The sequence below is a fragment of the Phaseolus vulgaris genome, chromosome 2, assembly GCF_000499845.2.
Source record: "Phaseolus vulgaris cultivar G19833 chromosome 2, P. vulgaris v2.0, whole genome shotgun sequence".
NCBI classification, from domain to species: Eukaryota; Viridiplantae; Streptophyta; class Magnoliopsida; order Fabales; family Fabaceae; genus Phaseolus; species Phaseolus vulgaris.
The window spans coordinates 19,947,149-19,966,900 of NC_023758.2; the positions used below are offsets into that span (position 1 = coordinate 19,947,149).

The 19,752-nt window shown below is 34.2% G+C and overlaps 1 protein-coding gene across 2 annotated transcripts; it reads left to right on the forward strand.

The window, feature by feature from the left end:
• The first annotated feature begins 14,233 nt into the window (after positions 1–14,233).
• On the forward strand, positions 14,234–19,560 carry LOC137810866 (disease resistance protein RPV1-like). Of its 2 annotated transcripts, none has more exons than XM_068612343.1 (5): positions 14,234–14,947; positions 15,258–16,353; positions 16,446–16,742; positions 16,823–18,984; positions 19,380–19,560. In XM_068612343.1, exons 1-4 carry the CDS (start codon positions 14,373–14,375, stop codon positions 18,860–18,862), a joined length of 4,008 nt encoding a protein of 1,335 aa, XP_068468444.1. In that variant the 5' UTR covers positions 14,234–14,372; the 3' UTR covers positions 18,863–18,984; positions 19,380–19,560. The 2 variants fall into 2 exon arrangements, with proteins under 2 accessions (XP_068468444.1, XP_068468443.1); XM_068612342.1 differs by having other exon boundaries at positions 16,823–18,980.
• Positions 19,561–19,752: the final 192 nt, after the last annotated feature.

Consider the following 19,752-nt stretch of genomic DNA (forward strand, 5'->3'; position numbering starts at 1 on the left):
ACAAAACTTTGTGTGTTTGCTGAGAAATGTTGTGTGTTCTTGAGGCGATCAAGATCAGCATTCTTAGTGTTGGTGTGTTGACCAAGAGAAGTATGTGTCTTGAAGGGTTCAAGGTCACTTTCTTGGTTGTGTTGTAAGTGATCTAGGTTTGATTGCTTAGTGAAATTTCTCAGTGGTTTCTGAGAAGACTGGATGTAGCTCTAGGTTTAGAGTGAACCAGTATAAACATCTGTGTGCATTCTCTCTCTCCTTAATCTCTTTAAATTTAGTTTTTAATATTTGCAAACTGGTATAAACAACTGATTGTTTTTGCGAAACAACCGATTGTTTTTCTAGTGCTGTGCTTTTTGCTTTGTGTTTTGAAAAACTAATTTCTTTGTCATTATATTCTTGAAGCAATTTCATTCAAGGCTTAAAAGTTTTCGAAATCCCTCTTTAAACCATTCACCCCCCCTCTAGTTTAAAGCCATGCATTCTAACAATCTCTTCCTAAGTACTTTTGGACGGATGCAGTGACCACTTCTTGTTATGTTATGAATAGAGTGCTTATTAGGCCTATTTTGAAGAAGACTCCATATGAACTCTTCAATGGAAGGAAGCCTAACATCAACCATCTCAGAGTTTTTGGCTGTAGTTGTTTCGTTCTGAACAATGGAAAGGAAAACATGGGGAAGTTTGATGAGAAAACGGATCTTGGCATCTTCATAGGGTATTCTCTCACAAGTCATGCATATAGAATTTACAATAAGAGGTTGATGACTGTAGAAGAATCAGTTCACATTTTCTTTGATGAGGTAGATCACAGAAACATCCAAATCCCGAAGACCAGAGCTGAAAAGGATGAACAGAACATCAGTTTGGAGAAACTGGAAATCTGTGCAGAAAAACAACCGGTTGATTCGTAGAAACAACTGATTGAAATTCTGCAACAGAGTGAGTTGCCCAAAGAGTGGAGGATTCCTAGAGATCTGTCAGTGGAAAACATCATAGGGCAGATAAAGGAAGGTGTCTCCACACGAAGCTCCATCTCAAACTTCTGCAGGCACACAACTTTCGTCTCACAAATTGATGAGAAGTTGGTTGAAGCTATGCATGAAGAGTTGAATCAGTTTGCAAGGAATGAGGTATGGTTTCTTGTCCCTAGAATAGATGAAATGAACATTATAGGTTCGAAGTGGGTTTTCAGGAACAAGTTGGATGAAGACGGTGTGATCATAAGAAACAAAGCAAGTCTAGTTGCCAAAGGCTACAATCAAGAGGAGGACATAGATTATGGTGAAACCTTTGCCCCTGTTGCAAGGTTGGAGGCTATGAGGCTGCTGCTGGCTTTTGCTTGTATGAGTGGTTTCAAACTCTTCCAAATGGATGTCAAGAGTGCCTTCTTGAATGGCTACATCAATGAGGAAGTTTATGTAGATCAACCATCGGGTTTTGAAAATCATAAGCATCCCAACCATGTCTTCAAGTTGAAGAAAGCTTTGTATGGACTGAAGCAAGCTCCAAGGCAATGGTATGAGAGGCTTAGCAACTTTCTGCTATCTCATGGTTATGAAAGGGGAATAGTAGACAAGACTCTCTTCATCAAGAAGTCAAATTCAGAAATAATTATTGTGCAAATCTATGTTGATGACATCATCTTTGGTGCTACACAAGATAGTTTGTGTGAAGAATTTGTGGTTGCAATGAAAGGTGAGTTTGAAATGTCTATGATGGGAGAATTGTCTTTCTTTCTTGGATTGCAGGTTAAGCAAACAAAGGATGGGATCTTTCTATGTCAATCAAAGTATTGCAAGGAGATTCTCAAGAAATTTGAAATGGAGAATTGCAAAGAAGCAAGCACTCCAATGCCATCAAGCTGCTTCATGGATGTTGATACTGCTGGACAGAGTGTAGATCAAACCAAATACAGAGGATTGATTGGCTCTTTGTTTTATCTAACAGGTAGTAGGCCAGACATCATGTTTGCGGTGTGTTATGTGCTAGATATCAAGCAAATCCTAAAGAGTCACACTTCAACGCTGCAAAAAGAATTATGAAATATCTCAAAGGAACATCATCTGTTGGGTTTGGTATCCTTCTCACTCTCCAATTCATTTAATTGGTTATTCAGATTCTGACTTTGCAGGTTGCAAGCTAGATAGAAAGAGCACAAGTGGTGCTTGCCACCTTCTTGGCTCAAGCCAAATCTCATGGCATAGCAAGAAGCAAGCTTGTGTTGCTCTCTCTACTGCTGAGGTTGAGTATATTGCTGCTGGAAGCTGTTGTGCACAGATTATGTGGCTCAAATAACAACTTGCAGACTTTGGATTGAAGATCAGCAAAGTCCCTTTGATGTGTGATAACACAAGTGCCATCAATCTTACCAAAAATCAAATTCACCACTCAAGGACCAAACATATTGAGATAAGTCATCATTTCATCAGGGGTCATGTAAATAATGGGAACTGTGAAGTGAAGTTTGTGGAGACCAAACTGTTGAACAAGATGCTTTGATGTCTCCAAATCCAAGAGGAAAGCTTGAAGACCTTGCTGTTGGGTGTGTGTGTGTTGTCTAGTTGTTTGAAACTTGTTAATTCACTTCTTAAGATGATCCAAGTTCATTTGAATCTTTAACCTTTTGAAAAGATGTGTTTTCTAAAAAGCTGTCAAAAATTCAACAGGTTGTTTTACCTAACAACAGGTTGTTTTGCCTTAGCTGTTTTTGAAAAACTTGGTTGACTTTGCTGTCAAACCAAAAGAATCGATTGTTTCGACAAAACAACCGATTGTTTTCCTGCAAACCTTAACAGAATTTTGTTAAGCGGTTTTAATATGTTTTAAATGATCCTAACTAACTTGGCTCCTTTATTAAATGCTTTTGACCACTTGGTGGGTCTATATAAAGGTAGTTTTACGCTCCTAATCTTGGTGTAACAAAAAGACTTTATCAAAACAGTTTTTCCAAGATTTGAATGAGCTTTGGATCATTCTTAAGTGTGTGGAATAGGATTGGGTTGTAATTCTGAACTTTAATCTTTGTAATACCCAGGTGCATTCTATTCCCTTCTTCCTTGATTACTGTATTTCTGTATTTGTGTTGCCAAAGAGTGTTGTGTGTTCTTGAGGGGTTCAAGATCAACGTTCTTGGTGTGGTTTGCCAAAGGTAGTGTGTTTTTTGAGGGGTTCAAGGTCACTACTTTGGTGTATGGAGTTTGTAATCTGGTTTTGATTGCATAGTGGAATACCCAGTGGTTTCTGGGGACTGGATGTAGCTCTTGGTGTAAGAGTGAACTAGTATAAATTGCTTGCTTGCTTATCTCTTACCCTTAACTCTTTAAATTCTGTTTTTAAGTTGTTTTTATAAACTGCTGATAAAAACAACCAATTGTTTTTCTGATATCATCTTGAAACAGTTTTGGTTCTTTGTTTCTTTGATTTCTTTCTCTGTAATTCAGCATTGATTTTCATTATACCTTCAAAGTTTGCGAAAATCCCTCTTAAACAATTCACCCCCCCTCCCCTCTCGTTTAAGGCCATATATTCTAACACAAACTGCAGTTAGCTGACATCTTCACGAAACCACTACCAAAAGAGAGGTTTTTCTTCCTAAGAAATGAGTTAGGTATCCTTCATCTTAATAATCTCTCCTAAATCTGTTTTGTTATTGTTAAAGTCTATTTGTGAAGACAAATAGGGGGAGAATAATTTGGGCTTGTGTATCCTTATCAGAAACTGTTTAATTCTGTTAAAATCTCTGATATAAAACTGGTTTCTGCTGTTGCTGATAGAAACAACCGATTTTTTCGAGTAAACAACCGATTGTTTATGCTTTCAATGTGTGAAAATCTAACATGTTGCTGTAAGAAGCATTGGATGGTATATATGTTTTTTTTTTTTTTTTGCAGGTATTGCTTCAGATTCAATCAGATCAAACACAAGCACCAGGGATTTGTCTTCATCAAATAGGGGGAGATTGTTGAACCAAGTGGTGTTCAAGCTTTGAAGAATCCAAAACCCTTTGAAGGTTGTGCTTGTTGTTGCTGAGCTGTCTTAGATAGGATCTGAGGTAGATTGAGTTTTGTAATCCACTCTTGATTGAATCCAAAGCATACGCATTCTCAATCTTTTTAAAAGAAAAATGTTTTTCAAACTAAGTGAAAAACAACCGATTGTTTTGTTGAAACAACCGATTGTTTTGTTGAAACAACCGATTGTTTTGTTGAAACAACCGATTGTTTTGTTGAAACAACCGATTGTTTTGTTGAAACAACCGATTGTTTTGTTGAAACAACCGATTGTTTTGTTGAAACAACCGATTGTTTTGTTGAAACAACCGATTGTTTTGTTGAAACAACCGATTGTTTTGTTGAAACAACCGATTGTTTTATACTTAGGTGTTTTTAGAAAAGGTTGAAAACTGTTTTTCAAGTGGTTGAACTGTCAAAACCAAAACAACCGATTGCTTCGAGGAAATATCCTATTGTTTGTTTTGGTACCATAACAGAAAAATGCTTTTTGGTTTGACTGAGCATTAAATGATTTTCTAACTGTTTACGCTCCAGTTTTTAATGTTTTGACCAATCTTTAAAGGCAATTAACAGTTTGTTAAGATTTGATAACAAACAACAAACTTTGATATATACAGAAAAATAGATTTAAGTTTTTCATAGATTTTGAGTTTTTGAAAAGTTGAGATTGCTTAGAGATTGAGATTGATCAAAGAGTGTGAGCTAGGATTTTCTCTTGTATTGATTTCAGATTTGCTTCTGTAACAAGTGTAATCCTTGTATCTGTTGAAAGAAACCTTTGTGTGTTTGCTGAGAAGTGTCGTGTGTTCTTCTTGAGGGGATCAAGATCAACATTCTTAGTGTTGGTGTGTTGGCTAAGAGAAGTGTGTGTCTTGAGGGGATCAAGGTCACTTTCTTGGTTGTGTTGTAAGTGATCTAGGTGTGATTGCTTAGTGGAATTCCTTAGTGGTATCTGAGAAGACTGGATGTAGCTCTGGGTTTGGAGTGAACCAGTATAAATCTCTGTGTGCATTTTCTCTATCCCTTAACTCTTTAAATTCAGTTTTAATATTTTGTTGCTGGTATAAACAACCAATTGTTTTTTGGTGTTGTGCTTTTTGCTTTGTGTTTTGAAAAACTGAGTTCTTAATCAAGATATTCTCGAAGTAATTTCATTCAAGACTTAAAAGTTTTCGAAATCTGTCTTTAAACCATTCACCCCCCCCCCCCTCTAGTTTAAAGACATACATTCTAACAACAATGAGAAAATTGAAAAAAATATGTATGATTCAAGCTTAAAAGCCATCAATAACCCAAAATTGATATCCTTCAACTGGCTCAATGAGCAGAATCTCAAGGATGTGAGGAAGGTCTTGAAAGATCATAAGCTAAGAAGGTTTCTTGAGATGTTTGTGAACACTTATCCAGATCTTATAAAGGTATTTTACACAAATCTACTTATTGTTGAATAGAACATGTAGTCAAATGTCAAAGGGGTGGATATGGAGATCGCTCCTACTGTATGGATTGCTATCACGGGGCTAAAATACACTGAATTGAGGATCAACAAAGGGAACATAGGTGTGGTAGAGGACTTCAACAAAATGCAATATTATGAGAGTTGCCTAAAAAATCATCACTTGAAAGTGAAGGATTTTTCTGTAGGTGACTTAAAATTGAATGAGAGGATCATTGCCTTCATTGTCTCATGGATGCTAACTCCAAAGGGAGTAATCATTTTGTCTTCACGGGAGAAGATCTTGTTCTAATCTACTGCATAATGAAAAACATCAAAGTCAATTGGATCCATGTCTTCAAGGAGCATATGCAAAAATCTATGAGGTTAAGTGATTATCATTTCCCTTATGTTGTTCTTATATCTAAATTCTTTCAATATTTTGAAGTTGACCTTGAGGAAGAATTATCTGAGTTGGTGAAGCCATCTCATGAAATTAACAATGGGTCTCTTAGAAAGATGGGATTCATCAAGGTTGGTAACAAACTGGTTAGCAAAGAGGGAGAACAAGTGGGTCCTTCTTGTGAAGATCAACAAGCTGAACAAGATGATCAAGACACTGAGAATCCAAATGAACAAGCTGCTGATGAAACCTATAAAGTTGGTCCAAGTGCTAGAAATGAAGATGAATATGCTATGGCACTTGTGGGTTGTGAGCCACCCATTGATTGTGGGATTCCTATGCCACAATTTGAAAGGTTGATGATCAACCGCTTGGACAACATGGCCAATGATCAAAGGAACCACTATGAGTTTTGTGTTGTCAAGTTCCAACATCTTGATGAGCAAATTGAAGTTGTGCAGACCCAGCTCTTTGAATTCCAGCATGGCAAGGATGATTGAGAGTTTAGTGTATCAATTTATGTTTCTTTTTATGTTGTTGAATTGTTTCCTTTCATTTTTTTTCTGTTGTTTCTTTTTATTATGTTTTATGCTTATGTATCCATTCTCTTTGTTTATTTGTGAAGAAAAATAAGGGAGAAATTAGTGATTTCTTGGTTATAATTTTGGCTACACTATGGTGTTTTTTAATTCTAATTAAAACTGTTGCACTACACTCTGATACACCATGTTTCTGCTGCACAAAACAGTGATTCTGCTGCTGTCAAAACTGGTTTTGAGTGTGCTTGGTACAATTGTTATATCCTGCAGCTATACTTGCTTTGTATGTGTACAAATTCTGTTTTGCAGGACCTTTCAAGTTCAAAAACTACAACACAAACAAACCAGGAGTTTTTCTTCATCAAATAGGGGGAAATTGTTAAGCAAGATGCTTCGATGCCTCCAAATCTGTGTGGAAAGCTTGAAGATCTTGGTGTTGTGTGTGTGTGTTGTCTAGTAGTTTTTAACTTGTTAATTCACTCCTTGAAATGATCCAAACTCATTTGAATCTTCATCTCTTGAAAGAAATGTTTTCTTAAAAGTTGAGAAATTTTTATTTAGTTGTTTTTCAAATTAACCCTTAATCCAAGTACTAAAAGATAAGTGCAAGAAAATTCACCACTTGAGAAATCTTCTCAAGATAAGAACCAAAACAAGAGTAGAAAACTCTTAAACTCTCACAAACTCGCAGAGGAAAATTTCATTCAATCTTTAATGTTTGTTTTAAAAATTAAAGAGACTCCTATTTATAAGGGAGGATCTTGGCCAAAAAGAAAAAGAATGGACAAGAAAATGGAGTTGACTATTCTAATCAAGAGATAACTCCACTAAACATGATTAAAACATCTTAACCCCTTGAAATTAGGGAGTGCACATGAGTATTCCTTGAAATTAGGGAAATGTAATTATTACATGTCAAAAAGAATGATGACTTGGAGAAGTGCATATTACACATTATGAGAAGTTTAAATGGATAAAAAAGACTCTCAAAATGTTGAAGAGTCTATGTGCACATGAAAGTGACATGTGATAGTTTACAAGCTCCAAAATACACTCCTAGCTCTAATGGATTTCGTCCAAGTTTCCTAAAGTGTCAACCATCAAGTTCTAACCTCTCTCAAGTTCCCCTAAAAATTAAGAACTACTCATAAATAATCCTGTAATCTCTTCTTCCAAAGCCTTGAGTCTTTCTCTAGTTAGTGTCATTGGAATCTCCCTCTTATTTCTTCTTCTTTATCTTTCTTTATCATGATTCTTGTTTTTGTTTCATTAAGCTCCTCTTATCTTTCTTCAACAAACTAATTTCATCATTATTTACATCAAATGGTTTTCCATTGACTCTATGTATTTCATGTTTAACACTCCTAAGTAAAATACACATTTAACACTCCTAAGTAAATGATAACCTTTTGTATCATCTAAGCTACATGTGTGCCTAAAGTTGAGAGATCATTTATTTCTTGACAAGACAACATTAATCCTTTTGACATGAGTTCTTTTTAGGTTAAAGTTGAGCGTGGTTATTTTTCAACTAACATTGCCAAAAAATATTTGTAGACTAATGTTATTTCTTTACTAACATTTACTAGTTTTTTTTTTGTCAACATAAATGATGTCAAAAAATTATTTTTCTTAATAACAACTTATATTATTTTCACAAGTTTTTTTTTTTTTTTTTAACATCATCCCGAGTTACTTTTTCATGCAAGTCAAGGCTATTTCTTGATTAACGTTAGTTCGGATTTCCTCGGTTAGCATTTACAATACTTTATGATTCAATATTAGTTAGAATCTTTTTACAGATAACAGTGAAACTATTTTTCAATGGATGTAGTTAAATATTTTTCAATTAATATTTATAATTGTTATGTTTTGGTTGTCATTATTCTTTTGCTGATACAAATTAAGATTATTTTTCAATCAACATTATTTTGGATCTTGATCAATATTAGCGGTATTATTTTTTATATGAATATTATATATACTAGGGAACACCGCGCTCTCGTGTATCCGTATTTTTTATTTTTATTTTTAATGTATATCTATATTTTATTTTTATTATTATACATCTAATATTTTATTTTTATAATTATTGTGTTTTTTTATTTTTTTATTTTTGCTATTAAAATATATCTAATATCAATATCTGCCAAGATAATTTTTCAGTTTACATCATCAATTAAAGATTCAATAAAAAAAATCTTATATAATAACGTGGAATAAGTAAATATGATCTATATCAACTGAAATAATTAGGTTCAACATTAACTAAAAATACATTAACCGATGTGAACCATAAAAAACCCTTATCAACGTAAATGTTTATATTTAGTGATAATTAAATACTTTAGAAAAATTAAAAATTTAATAAATTTAAAGAAACCATTTCAAAAGTGAAATAATTTAAAATGAAAATAATCCAAATTCACCGCATTAATCTTCCAACAGCTATAAATTTGTTTATCCAAACACATTGTAAAAAGGGTAAATGTTTATTTTAAAATTAGAGATGAGATCATTCAGAGAGTTAAGTTGCAATATTTCTATTTTACAATAATTAGCTTGAAAATTATGATCAATTGATGATGAATTCTTATTTATTTTCATCATCTCCTTAATACTGAAGAACAAAGAACACTATTAATCTGGCTTTCTAAGAAAGTAGTATGTAAATCCTAACAAATATTTGTCAAAACTGATTCAGCATATACGCGCATGTTTGCATAAAATTCAACATGTTGTTTTCTTCAGAAAAATAATTTAATAAGCAGTTATGCATTTTTTAGCAATCGAGCTTCATGTTGGAAGACTTCTCAAAGTCAAGTTTTGAGACACTAACATCCTTCTTGGAAAAACGCGTTTTCTAGGAGAAATTTGTACATAGCAAGAGAGGGACGCGTTTATAATCTTAATCAATTTTGATTCTATACAGAGCTGAATTAATTTTCAATAATAAATTGAAAAATATAAGCATACCTAGTAAAAATTGTCTCAAACTTCCAAGTCATGACTAAAATATTGTTCTGGTGGTCCACAATTACAGATTGATTAATCTCCAACTTCTTCACACATTTAATGATGGACAAGATCACACATTTAATGATGGACAAGAGTAGTGGTTTGAGAGTTGTGTTGACCAATAAACTTCTATAAATCATATAACAAATAATAATAATTATTGATAAAGTATTTTTTTTTTTTTTTTGAGATAGTTCTCTTAGACCCGTTTCTTAGCACTAGTAGACAGTCATGTTAGACCATTAGATGGTGTTGATAGACTGTGATTAGACGGTCTAGTTAGATCGTTTGATGGTCTCATTAAACTGTTTAATGGTCCTGATAGACGGTCTTCTTAGATTTTTTATGGTACTATAGACTATTATGTTAGCCTTTTGATAGTCTTGTTAAATTGTTTTTAGACTTCTTTTCCTCTGGGTCTATTGTGTTTGTTTAATGCCCCCTTTTTCCTTTTCGGCTTTCCTTTTTATATGGACAACTCCTTTATGAGTAAGCATAATTTTCTATAATGAATATTCTTCTTCTTTCATCTACAAGATGTTTCTTTTCTTTCTTTTTCTTTCTTTTTCTTGCTTACTCAAAATCTTGGGTGCAAGTTATGTACTTGTCTATGCAACATAGACACTTATCTTCTTTGAGTGTTTCAGTTTCCACATTGTTGTTGTTAGATCGTCCACAATAGTTTTTGTTATGGTATTAGAGTTATTATTTTGAAGAGTTATGTTTCTGACATTTAGATATGGTTGAAGAACAATTGACATAAAGTTTTCTCGACCTTCATCCTAATGAAAATCCGATCACACCTCTTGTCTCGTCAGTTTGATTCTTCAAACTACCATTCTTGGAGTAGATTGATGGTTACGACTCTAAGTGCGAAGAACAAAATCGAATGTATTCTTGGTACAAACCCTAGACCAACAAAGAAAGATCCAAATTTTTCTTTTTAGAGTCGCTGCAAAAATATGATTGACTCATGGTTAGTCTACTTGTATTTGTTCCTATTAGACAAAGTATCATTTTGATTGATATGGCGTCATATATTTGGAACAATTTGAAAACATGGTACTCCCAAGGAGACCTTTCGCGTATTTTAGATTTACAAATGGAGGTCACCTCCTTAAGTCAAGGTGATCTCAAAATCACTGAGTATTTCACAAAACTAAGAACCATTTGGGACAAACTTGAAAACTTTAGACTTGATCCGAATTGAACTGTCAGATGAAATGTTCTTGTTCTGTTTCTTTCATTATTTGTCAAAGAAAACAAGATGATCAAGTCATGCAATTTCTTTGTGGCTTGAATTACCAATAACATAACATTAGATCACATGTTCTTTTTATGGAACTTTTACCTCTTATAACGAATTCTCTTTTATTTTGTGGCTCAACAAGAAAGACAATTAGCTAACAATGCTTCAATTTCAAAAAGGTTAGTTACAATGTTATTCATGTTACCTGGTCATATTATGGGAAGAATGGACACATTGAGTCAGTCTGTTATCGAAAAAATGGTTTTACTAATCAAGACAATAAGTTCTCTAAAAAGATAATTAATAAAAAAAATTATACTCATTGTGGGAGGAATGTGCATATAATAGACTCTTGCTACAAGAAACATGGTTATCCTCGAGACCATAAGTTCTACATTGGGAAGTCTTCACAAATTAATAACATAATTGTCCCTGGTGAGAATCTACCCAAGAGGAATCAAAATGGAATTGAACCTTGAGATGTTCTTCTTACACCACATCAGTATCAAATTCTCTCTGAACTCTTCAAGTAGACTATCAACAATATTCCTTGAAATTCGGCACAAGTGAATCAAGTTAGATCTTTTTTTCTCAACACAAATAACCAGATATTTGATCTATTACTAAATGGTAATATTCCTAATCTTCACTCTTTAAAGACTTTTATATATCTTTGAATATTAAATTATGGTGTCATTGATCATGCTTGAATCTCTTTATCTGAATTTTCGTCTTATCACCGCATTAAACCTATTCACATAAAATTGCCTAATGGTCATAATGTATTTATCAATCTTTCTGGAGCTATGCATTTTAATAACAAATAATCTTAACTGTTATAGATAATTATTCTCATTTTACAAGATTTTTTTTTTCCTATGCATGCAAAATCTAAGTTCATAAATAATCTTATTAATTTTGTTACATATGTAGAAAATCATTTCAAAACTATTGTTCAAACCATTTAGACTGATAATGGAATTAAGTTTGGTATGAAAAATTTCTTGTCAACCAAAGGAATAGTTGTATGAAAACACCAATACCTTCTAAATGTTACATGTGTCTTACTTTTCCAAGCTAATATGCCCTCTCTTTTCTAGAATTTTCCTTCTCAACATGCAACCTTTTTAATAAATTGTATACCTAATCTATGGCAAACTTTGTGACATTTTCATGATACGTGTTTTTGGGTGTTTATGTTATTCTAGCACTATTATTGCAAATAGAAAAAAGCTTGATAGTCATGTTGTTCCTGGTATTTTTCTTGGTTTTCAATCATATACTAAAGGTTATATTTTCTTAATCTTAAAAATCACAAAGTTGAGGTCAAGACATGTAATATTTTATGAGAATCAATTTCAATATAAATTGAATGTTGATGCTTGCAAGAGTTTCAACAATTTATCTCTACCTATTTCGAAAAATTATGAATAAAACTATGATAATTTTGTCTTGCAACCTTAACAATGTGATGTTGTTGTTTGTGACAATGTGGAGGAAAAAACTCCCAATGAGATTTTAGACACCCCTCCTAGACGGTCTACTTGCAAGAGAAGACCACCAACATACCTTGAGGATTTTCAAATTACAAACAGTGTGAGTTCCATTTACCGTATACAATCATTTCTTTCTTACAGTGTTTTATCCTATCATTTTAAAAACACTATTTTATCTATATCATCAGATATGGAACTACACAATTATGCAAAGGCTTCTAAGCATTCTTGCTAGACTCAAGACATGAAGGAAGAAATACAAGCCTAGAAGCAAACCAAACTTAGAAAATTACTTCTCTTCCTTCTAGAAAAGTTCCTATTGCCTATCGTTGGGTATACTAACACAAATATGATGGATCTATGGAGAGATATAAGGTTAGATTGGTTGCAAAAAGAAACACACAATTTGAAGGTTTGGACTTCATGGATACTTTTGCTCCAGTGGCCAAGTTAACCACCATGCGTATGTTGTTAGCCCTTGCTGCTACCAATAATTGGATATTAAAACAGTTACATGTTAATAATTTTTTTTTCATGGGTATCTCCTTGAACAAGTATATATGAAGCCTCCACCTGGTCTTGTTGTTCCAAGTGGTGACAACGTCTGTAAACATCAGAGATTTATCGGTTGCAACAAGTTGGACGCCAAAGGTATGCAAGCTATCAAATACTTTACTTTTACACAATGATGTCATTTGTTCGGTTGGCCATTCTTTATTCTTGAAACTTGATGGCAACACAACAACTGCTCTTCTTGTTTATGTGGATGACATTGTGCTCACTATAAACAACCCTATGATGATCAATCACATAACTCACTTATTGGATCAACACTCACTACTAGAAAATCATTAAATAGAAACAAATTTTAGAGACAAAAAAAAATTAGTTGATATTTTGACTAAATTATATATTATTTTAGAGACTAAAAAAATTGATACCTAAATTAATTTTTATTATTGATAAATAGTTTTTAAATTGGTGTCTAACTAGCTACCTAGGTTTTAGCTACAAATTATTTAGATTCTAAAGTTGGTAGCTAAAACCTTGGTAGTTAATTAGATACCAATTTAGAAACTATTTATGAATAATAGAAACTAATTTATATACCAATAATTATTTTAGTCTCTAAAATAGTATCTAATTAGTCAATATAACAACTAATTATTTTTTGTCTCTCAAATTGGTTTCTATTTAATGATTTTCTTGTAGTGACTTTCGGATCTAGAATTTAGGTGATCTCACCTATTTTCTCGGTCTTGAAGTGGCTCAGAACAAAACTGTATTTCATCTCATCCAAAGAAAACATACTTTAGATCTTCTTCAAGAAACTAGAATGTTAGATTATGCTTGTGTGCTAACTCCAATGGTGCATTTTTCTCATCTCTCAGCTAACAAAGGAGTCAAACTGAATGAAGAAGAATCATTCGTCTATCGCAGACTTATTGGATTACTGCTATATCTCACTAATACAAGACTTGACATTGCTTTTTGTGTCAACAATCTTAGTCAATTCGTCTTAGCACCCACCAAGGATCTCTAACAAACAACTTTCCGCATACTTAAATACTTAAATAATGCCCCTAGATCTGGTATCTTCTTCCACGATAATAATTTTATTCTATTAAAAGCTTATAGTGATTATGATTGAGCCACCTGCCCTTAAACAAGAAAGTTTGTTATTGATTTTTCCATCCAAGAAAGAACAAACTATCTCCTTTAAGATCTTCAAGTTCCCTATACGAAACCAATCATTTTATACCGAGACAACAATTCTGCTATCCCTAAAATCAAGTGTTTCATGAAATAATAAAGCATATAAAGATTGATTGTCATATCTTACGTAAAACTCAATGCTGATTTGTAAATATTTTGTTTTTATATACACTGAATTAATGTTAAATATTTTTTTTATATTTAATTAAATAGAAATATTAACTTTTCAAATAATATAACAATACAACAAGCACACCGGAAAGTTTGAACTCGGAAAGTGTAGTTTTGTTTCCAAATTGAAATGCTATAGTTGACTTGACCTAATGAAGCTCTTCCGTTTCCTGTTAATTACATGTTCTTTTTTAACATGCAGAATGTGGCTGCAAAAATAACAACTCATTCAAAGATCACAGTGAGAAGAAGTAAATTTTGTTTACCTCATTGACACGCCCATATTGGAAGATAACAATCACAGAACTGGTGCAACCTTACCTTGTTCAAACAGCAGTATGCTAGATGGGGGTATCAAAAGCAGCACCAGACTTAGACAATCATCATCATGCTCATGTCCACCCAGAATGGTTAAAATTTCACCTGAGCCTTCTTCTTCCTCTTTCTCTTCTACAGCACCTCTTAAAAGACACGATGTTTTCATCAGTTTTAGAGGTGAGGACACGCGCAGCGGCTTCACAAGCCATCTCTATGCAGCCTTTCAGCACAACAAGATCCAAGCCTTCATAGATAACAGGCTTCACAAAGGGGAAGAGATCTCTCCCTCTATTTTTGAAGCCATCAAACACTCCAACCTATCTCTGGTTGTTCTCTCCAAGTACTATGCTTCCTCCACCTGGTGCTTGCGTGAACTTGCCAAAATACTTGAACTCAAGAAACGTGGAGGACACACTGTGATACCTGTTTTCTATAAGATTGATCCTTCCCATGTACGGAAGCAGACTGGAACTTACGGGATGGCGTTTCAAAAATATCAAAGAGATGTTAAACAAAACATGGCCATGTTGCAGAAATGGAAAGCTGCTCTCACTGAAGTGGCCGATATAGTTGGGTGGGAATTAAAGAATTTTAGGTAACATATATACTTTTTTCCTTTAGAAATCCCCAGTCTTATTTTCTTTCTTGAAAGACATTCATATTTAGAGTTACTATGCTAACCAGATAAATCAATAAGTGTACGAGTTTGGACAAATAGTGGAAGAGAGATTTCAGTAACAGTAACAAAGTCCTTAAATTTTTGAAAAGGTAATTGGATGGTCAAATCAATATTATGGGAAGATGAATTACATCTTTTCACTTCTGAAAATACTGTAAAGCACTTGTGATTGTTTCATGTTGTGATGCGCATTTCACCTTACATATATTCTTTTTATGCATATTAGGACGGAGTATGAACTCATTGGGGAAATTGTCAAAGACGTTATGCAAAAACTAAACCATATGTATCCCACTGAAGTAAAAGAAACACTTGTTGGAATTGATCAAAATCTTGCTCCTATTGAATCTTTATTAAGAATAAGGTCAAAAGAAGTTCGCATAATTGGAATTTGGGGTATGGGTGGATTAGGCAAGACAACCATTGCGGGCGCTTTATTTGCCAAATTATCATCTCAATTTGAAGCTAGTTGCTTCTTGGCAAATGTGAAGGAAGAACATGAAAAGCAAGGACTTGATTATTTACGCAATAAACTTCTTTCTGAGATATTAGAAGATGTGAATCCCCATATAAGCACTTCCAAAGTGAGAACTACGTTTGTTATGAAGAGGCTTAGACAAAAAAAGGTTTTGATAGTGCTTGATGATGTGGACGATCCAAAGAAACTGGAATATCTTGCTGCACAACATGATTGCTTGGGATCTGGTAGTAGAGTCATTGTCACTACAAGAGACAAGCATGTCCTTAGCAGAGGGGTAGATGCAATCTATGAGGTTAAGGGATTGTCCCTTCATCATGCTGTTAGGCTTTTTAGTTTAAATTCCTTCGGCAAAACTTATCCTGAAAGGGGCTTTGAAATGCTATCTAAACAGGCGGTTGATCATGCAAATGGAAATCCACTGGCTTTAAAAGTTTTAGGTTCAGTTCTTCATTCCAGAAATGAGCAGCAATGGGACAATGCTCTGAGAAAATTCAAGAAGGTTCCTAATGCAGAAATTCAGAATGTCTTGAGATGGAGTTATGATAGATTAGATTATGAACAAAAAAACATGTTCCTGGACATTGCATGCTTTTTCCGAGGAGAAAATAAAGAAAATGTTATAAGGCTACTCGATATTTGTGGTTTCTATGCATATATTGGTATAAAAGTGCTTCTAGAAAAAGGTCTTATAACATTTTCTGATGAAGGTAACGTGTGTATGCATGAATTGATACAAGAAATGGGTTGGGAAATTGTTCATCAGGAATCTATCAATGATCCTGGAAGGCGTAGCCGATTGTGGGATCTTAAAGAAGTCTATGATGTATTGAAAAATAACAGGGTAAGAAAGATATACTGACTCCCCTTTTTGAAAAATGCTGCAAATCTGGTTAGGTGTGACACTTTTTATTAATTGTAATTCTTGTTTGTCAGGGAACTGAAGCAGTTGAAGGCATAATCTTAGATGTGTCTCAAGTAAGAGTCCTGCTACTGAACTATGAGACCTTCTCAAGGATGGTGAATATGAGATTTCTCAAATTCTATATGGGGAGGGGTAGGAAATGCAATTTGCACCTTCCTTCAGGTCTCGAATCCTTGCCTAATAAATTAATGTACCTACAATGGGATGGATACCCTTCTAAGTCTCTGCCATCAACTTTTTGTCCTGACAACCTTGTTGTGCTTTCCATGATGGAAAGCCACGTTGAGAAACTTTGGGATGGAATCAAGGTAATTTATTTCACTTTACAACAGGTCAAGTTGCATGATTGTGCTATTAAAGCCTTTTTTTTCACTCTTTGTTGCTGCAGAGTCTTCCAAGCTTGAAAGAGCTCAACCTCCGTGCCAGCAAAAATTTAACTAAGCTCCCAGATTTATCTCAGGCACCAAATCTTGAAACTATAGATGTTTCCTATTGCACTAGTCTGCTTCATATTCCCTTATCTATCCAACATGTCAAGAGGCTTCTTCTGTTTAACTTGGAATCCTGCAAGAGTCTCAAGAGTCATCCAAGAAACATTCACTTATCTTCTCTTGAAATGTTCATTCTGAGACGCTGTTCTAGTCTTGATGAGTTTCCATTGACTTCAGAGAACATGACACGCCTAGACTTGAGAGAAACAGCAATAGCAGATTTCCCAGAGTCTGTTTGGCAGCATCTGAACAAGCTTGTTTACTTGAATCTGGAATCCTGCAACAAACTCAAGAATCTTACAAGCAAGATTCACTTAAAATCTCTTCAAATTCTCAATATGAGAGATTGTTCAATTCTTGAAGAGTTTTCTGTGACTTCGGAGAACATGGAATACTTGAATTTGAGAGGCACATCAATAAAAGAATTGCCAACATCAGTTTGGCGCAATAACAAGCTTTATACTTTGGTTCTTCATTCCTGTAAAAAACTGGTGAATTTTCCTGAAAGACCAAAACTTGAGGATTTACCTCTCGTATCCTCCTCTGAAAGGCCAAATATGGATGAACTATGGACTTTGTCATCCTTAGCAGATTTATCACTAAAAGGAAGCACTATTGAAAATTTACCTGCAAGCATCAAAGATCTTCCTAGTCTAAAAAAACTTACCTTGACTGAGTGCACGAAGCTGCGGTCCTTACCAAGCCTTCCACCATCCTTAGAAGACTTATCCTTAGATGAAAGTAATATTGTGTGCTTACCTGTAAGTATCAAAGATCTTTCTCATTTGAGAAAACTTGCCCTAATGAACCACAAGAAGTTTTTGTCTCCACAGGATCATCCACCATCTTTGAATGAAATTAAAGTCGATCCACATCTTGTGAGCATGAAAGGTCTTTCTCAACTACAGAAGTTTCCTCAGGTTAAGTGGAAAAGCTTTCATTCTCTACCAGAGCTTCCACCATTCTTGGAAGAATTTTCACTAAGTGAAAGCAATATTAAGTGCATACCTGAAAGCATTAAATATCTTTCACATCTGAGGAAACTAGCCTTAACAAAGTGCACGAGGCTTCAGTGTTTACCAGAGCTTCCGCCAACTTTGGAAGATTTGTTTGTAAGTGGATGTGACATTGAAAGCTTGCCCATAAGCATCAAATATCTAGTTCGTCTGCGAAAGATCACCTTAATTGAGTGCAAGAAGCTCAAGGCTCTACCAGAGCTCCCACAATGCCTGCAATCATTGTGTGTAGCTGACTGCAGATCACTCACGATTGTTCAAAGTACAAAGAATATCTTAATAGAAGATAGATATGCATTCTATTATAATTGCATAAACTTAGACCAAAAGTCGCGCAACAATATCATTGCAGATTCGCCCTTTGAGGCAGCATATACTTCTTTGAAAGAAAGAACACCTCTTGGTCCTCTTATTTCTATTTGTTTGCCAGGAACTGAAATCCCAGACTGGTTCAGCTACCAATCAACAAGTTCTTCACTGGACATGGAAATTCCTCTAGAGTGGTTTGTTGACTCGATGTTCTTAGGTTTTGCTCTGTGCCTTGTAATTGGTGGTTTCCAACAGAACAGTTATGAAGGGTATGATCCAGATATCAATTGTTATCACTTTGTAAAATCTGCCTCCTACTCTGGCCCCAGTGTTCCCTTTCTTGGCCATTGCACAACTGTAATGCAGGTGCCAAGAGGTTTTAATTCAGATCATATATTTATATGCTACTATCCCACTTTTAATGCCTCTATACCGCAAGACATCAAGGATTTAAGCTTGTACTATGATGCCAATAACCCAAGACTGAGAGTAATCTTTAAATTTAAGGGTCCATCTCAACGGTTGGACATTGTTAAGAAGTGCGGGGTCAGACCTCTTTTGATTGCAAATACTGAGAAGCTTCACGTAGAAAGTGAACAGCAACCTGAATAGAAGGAGTATGAAAGTGAAACTAGGATTTTGAAGAAAGATATTAGCTGAGAAGAGAAAGAACCACGGGGACAACCTCAAGCAAAACAAATGTGAAAGAGAGTACATCTTGAAACCATGGGTAGGTATAAAATCTGCTTTAAACCTTATTTTTCGTGCATTCATTAGTACCGTACAGTTTCCATATGATAGCACTGCAACTCCTGATACGAGGGAAGAAAAAATAAATAAAACTACCACTTAAAACTTTTCCTAATTGGTACCATCATTCATAATGTTGTCACTAATGAAATGAATGATATTATGAATGATGATGGCTTGATAACAACACTATCATAAAAAATAAAAAAACTACCCATTCTTTACTAGTTAATTATTGTTTCAAAAATTATTTTCTAACAAAAAAGCTCTTAGAAACTGTCAAGCAATAATTACTTTAGATTAAACTGAACAAAAATCCATTAATTTTAGAACATATTATATGCCAAATGTAAAGCTGACTGAACATGTAATTTTTCAGGAGAACTTTCAGTATTCCAGTGACCATCCAGTAACCTGGCCTCATTCCTTGCAGAGGTCCAAAACGGTTAGTCTGTTACGAATCAATGTCTTCAAAATGTATAAGGATACATATTTTGTCTTCAAAAACATTTTCTATTTCCTTTCAAAAGGATGGAATCTTCAGTGCGTTCTATGTTACAGCTATGAGCAATCTGACATTTTGAAGGTATAGATAAGTATGAAGGACATGAAAAACTATAATCATCGTTTTAGCGCAAATGAACCTATGATGAAATTTCAAACTTAAAAGACCTAATAATTCATAAGTAACATAAACCACCACGCTAACCGAGTTAATGACAGGACAGTGTTAAATAACGCTAATTGGACGA

Bases quoted from the DNA above. Each gene is read 5' to 3' on its own strand.
- LOC137810866 (XM_068612343.1), top strand. From the start codon at position 14,373: ATGCTAGATGGGGGTATCAAAAGCAGCACCAGACTTAGACAATCATCA. The intron at 14,948-15,257 runs GTAACATATATA...TATGCATATTAG, and splicing joins TGGGAATTAAAGAATTTTAG to GACGGAGTATGAACTCATTG. The intron at 16,743-16,822 runs GTAATTTATTTC...TTGTTGCTGCAG, and splicing joins AACTTTGGGATGGAATCAAG to AGTCTTCCAAGCTTGAAAGA.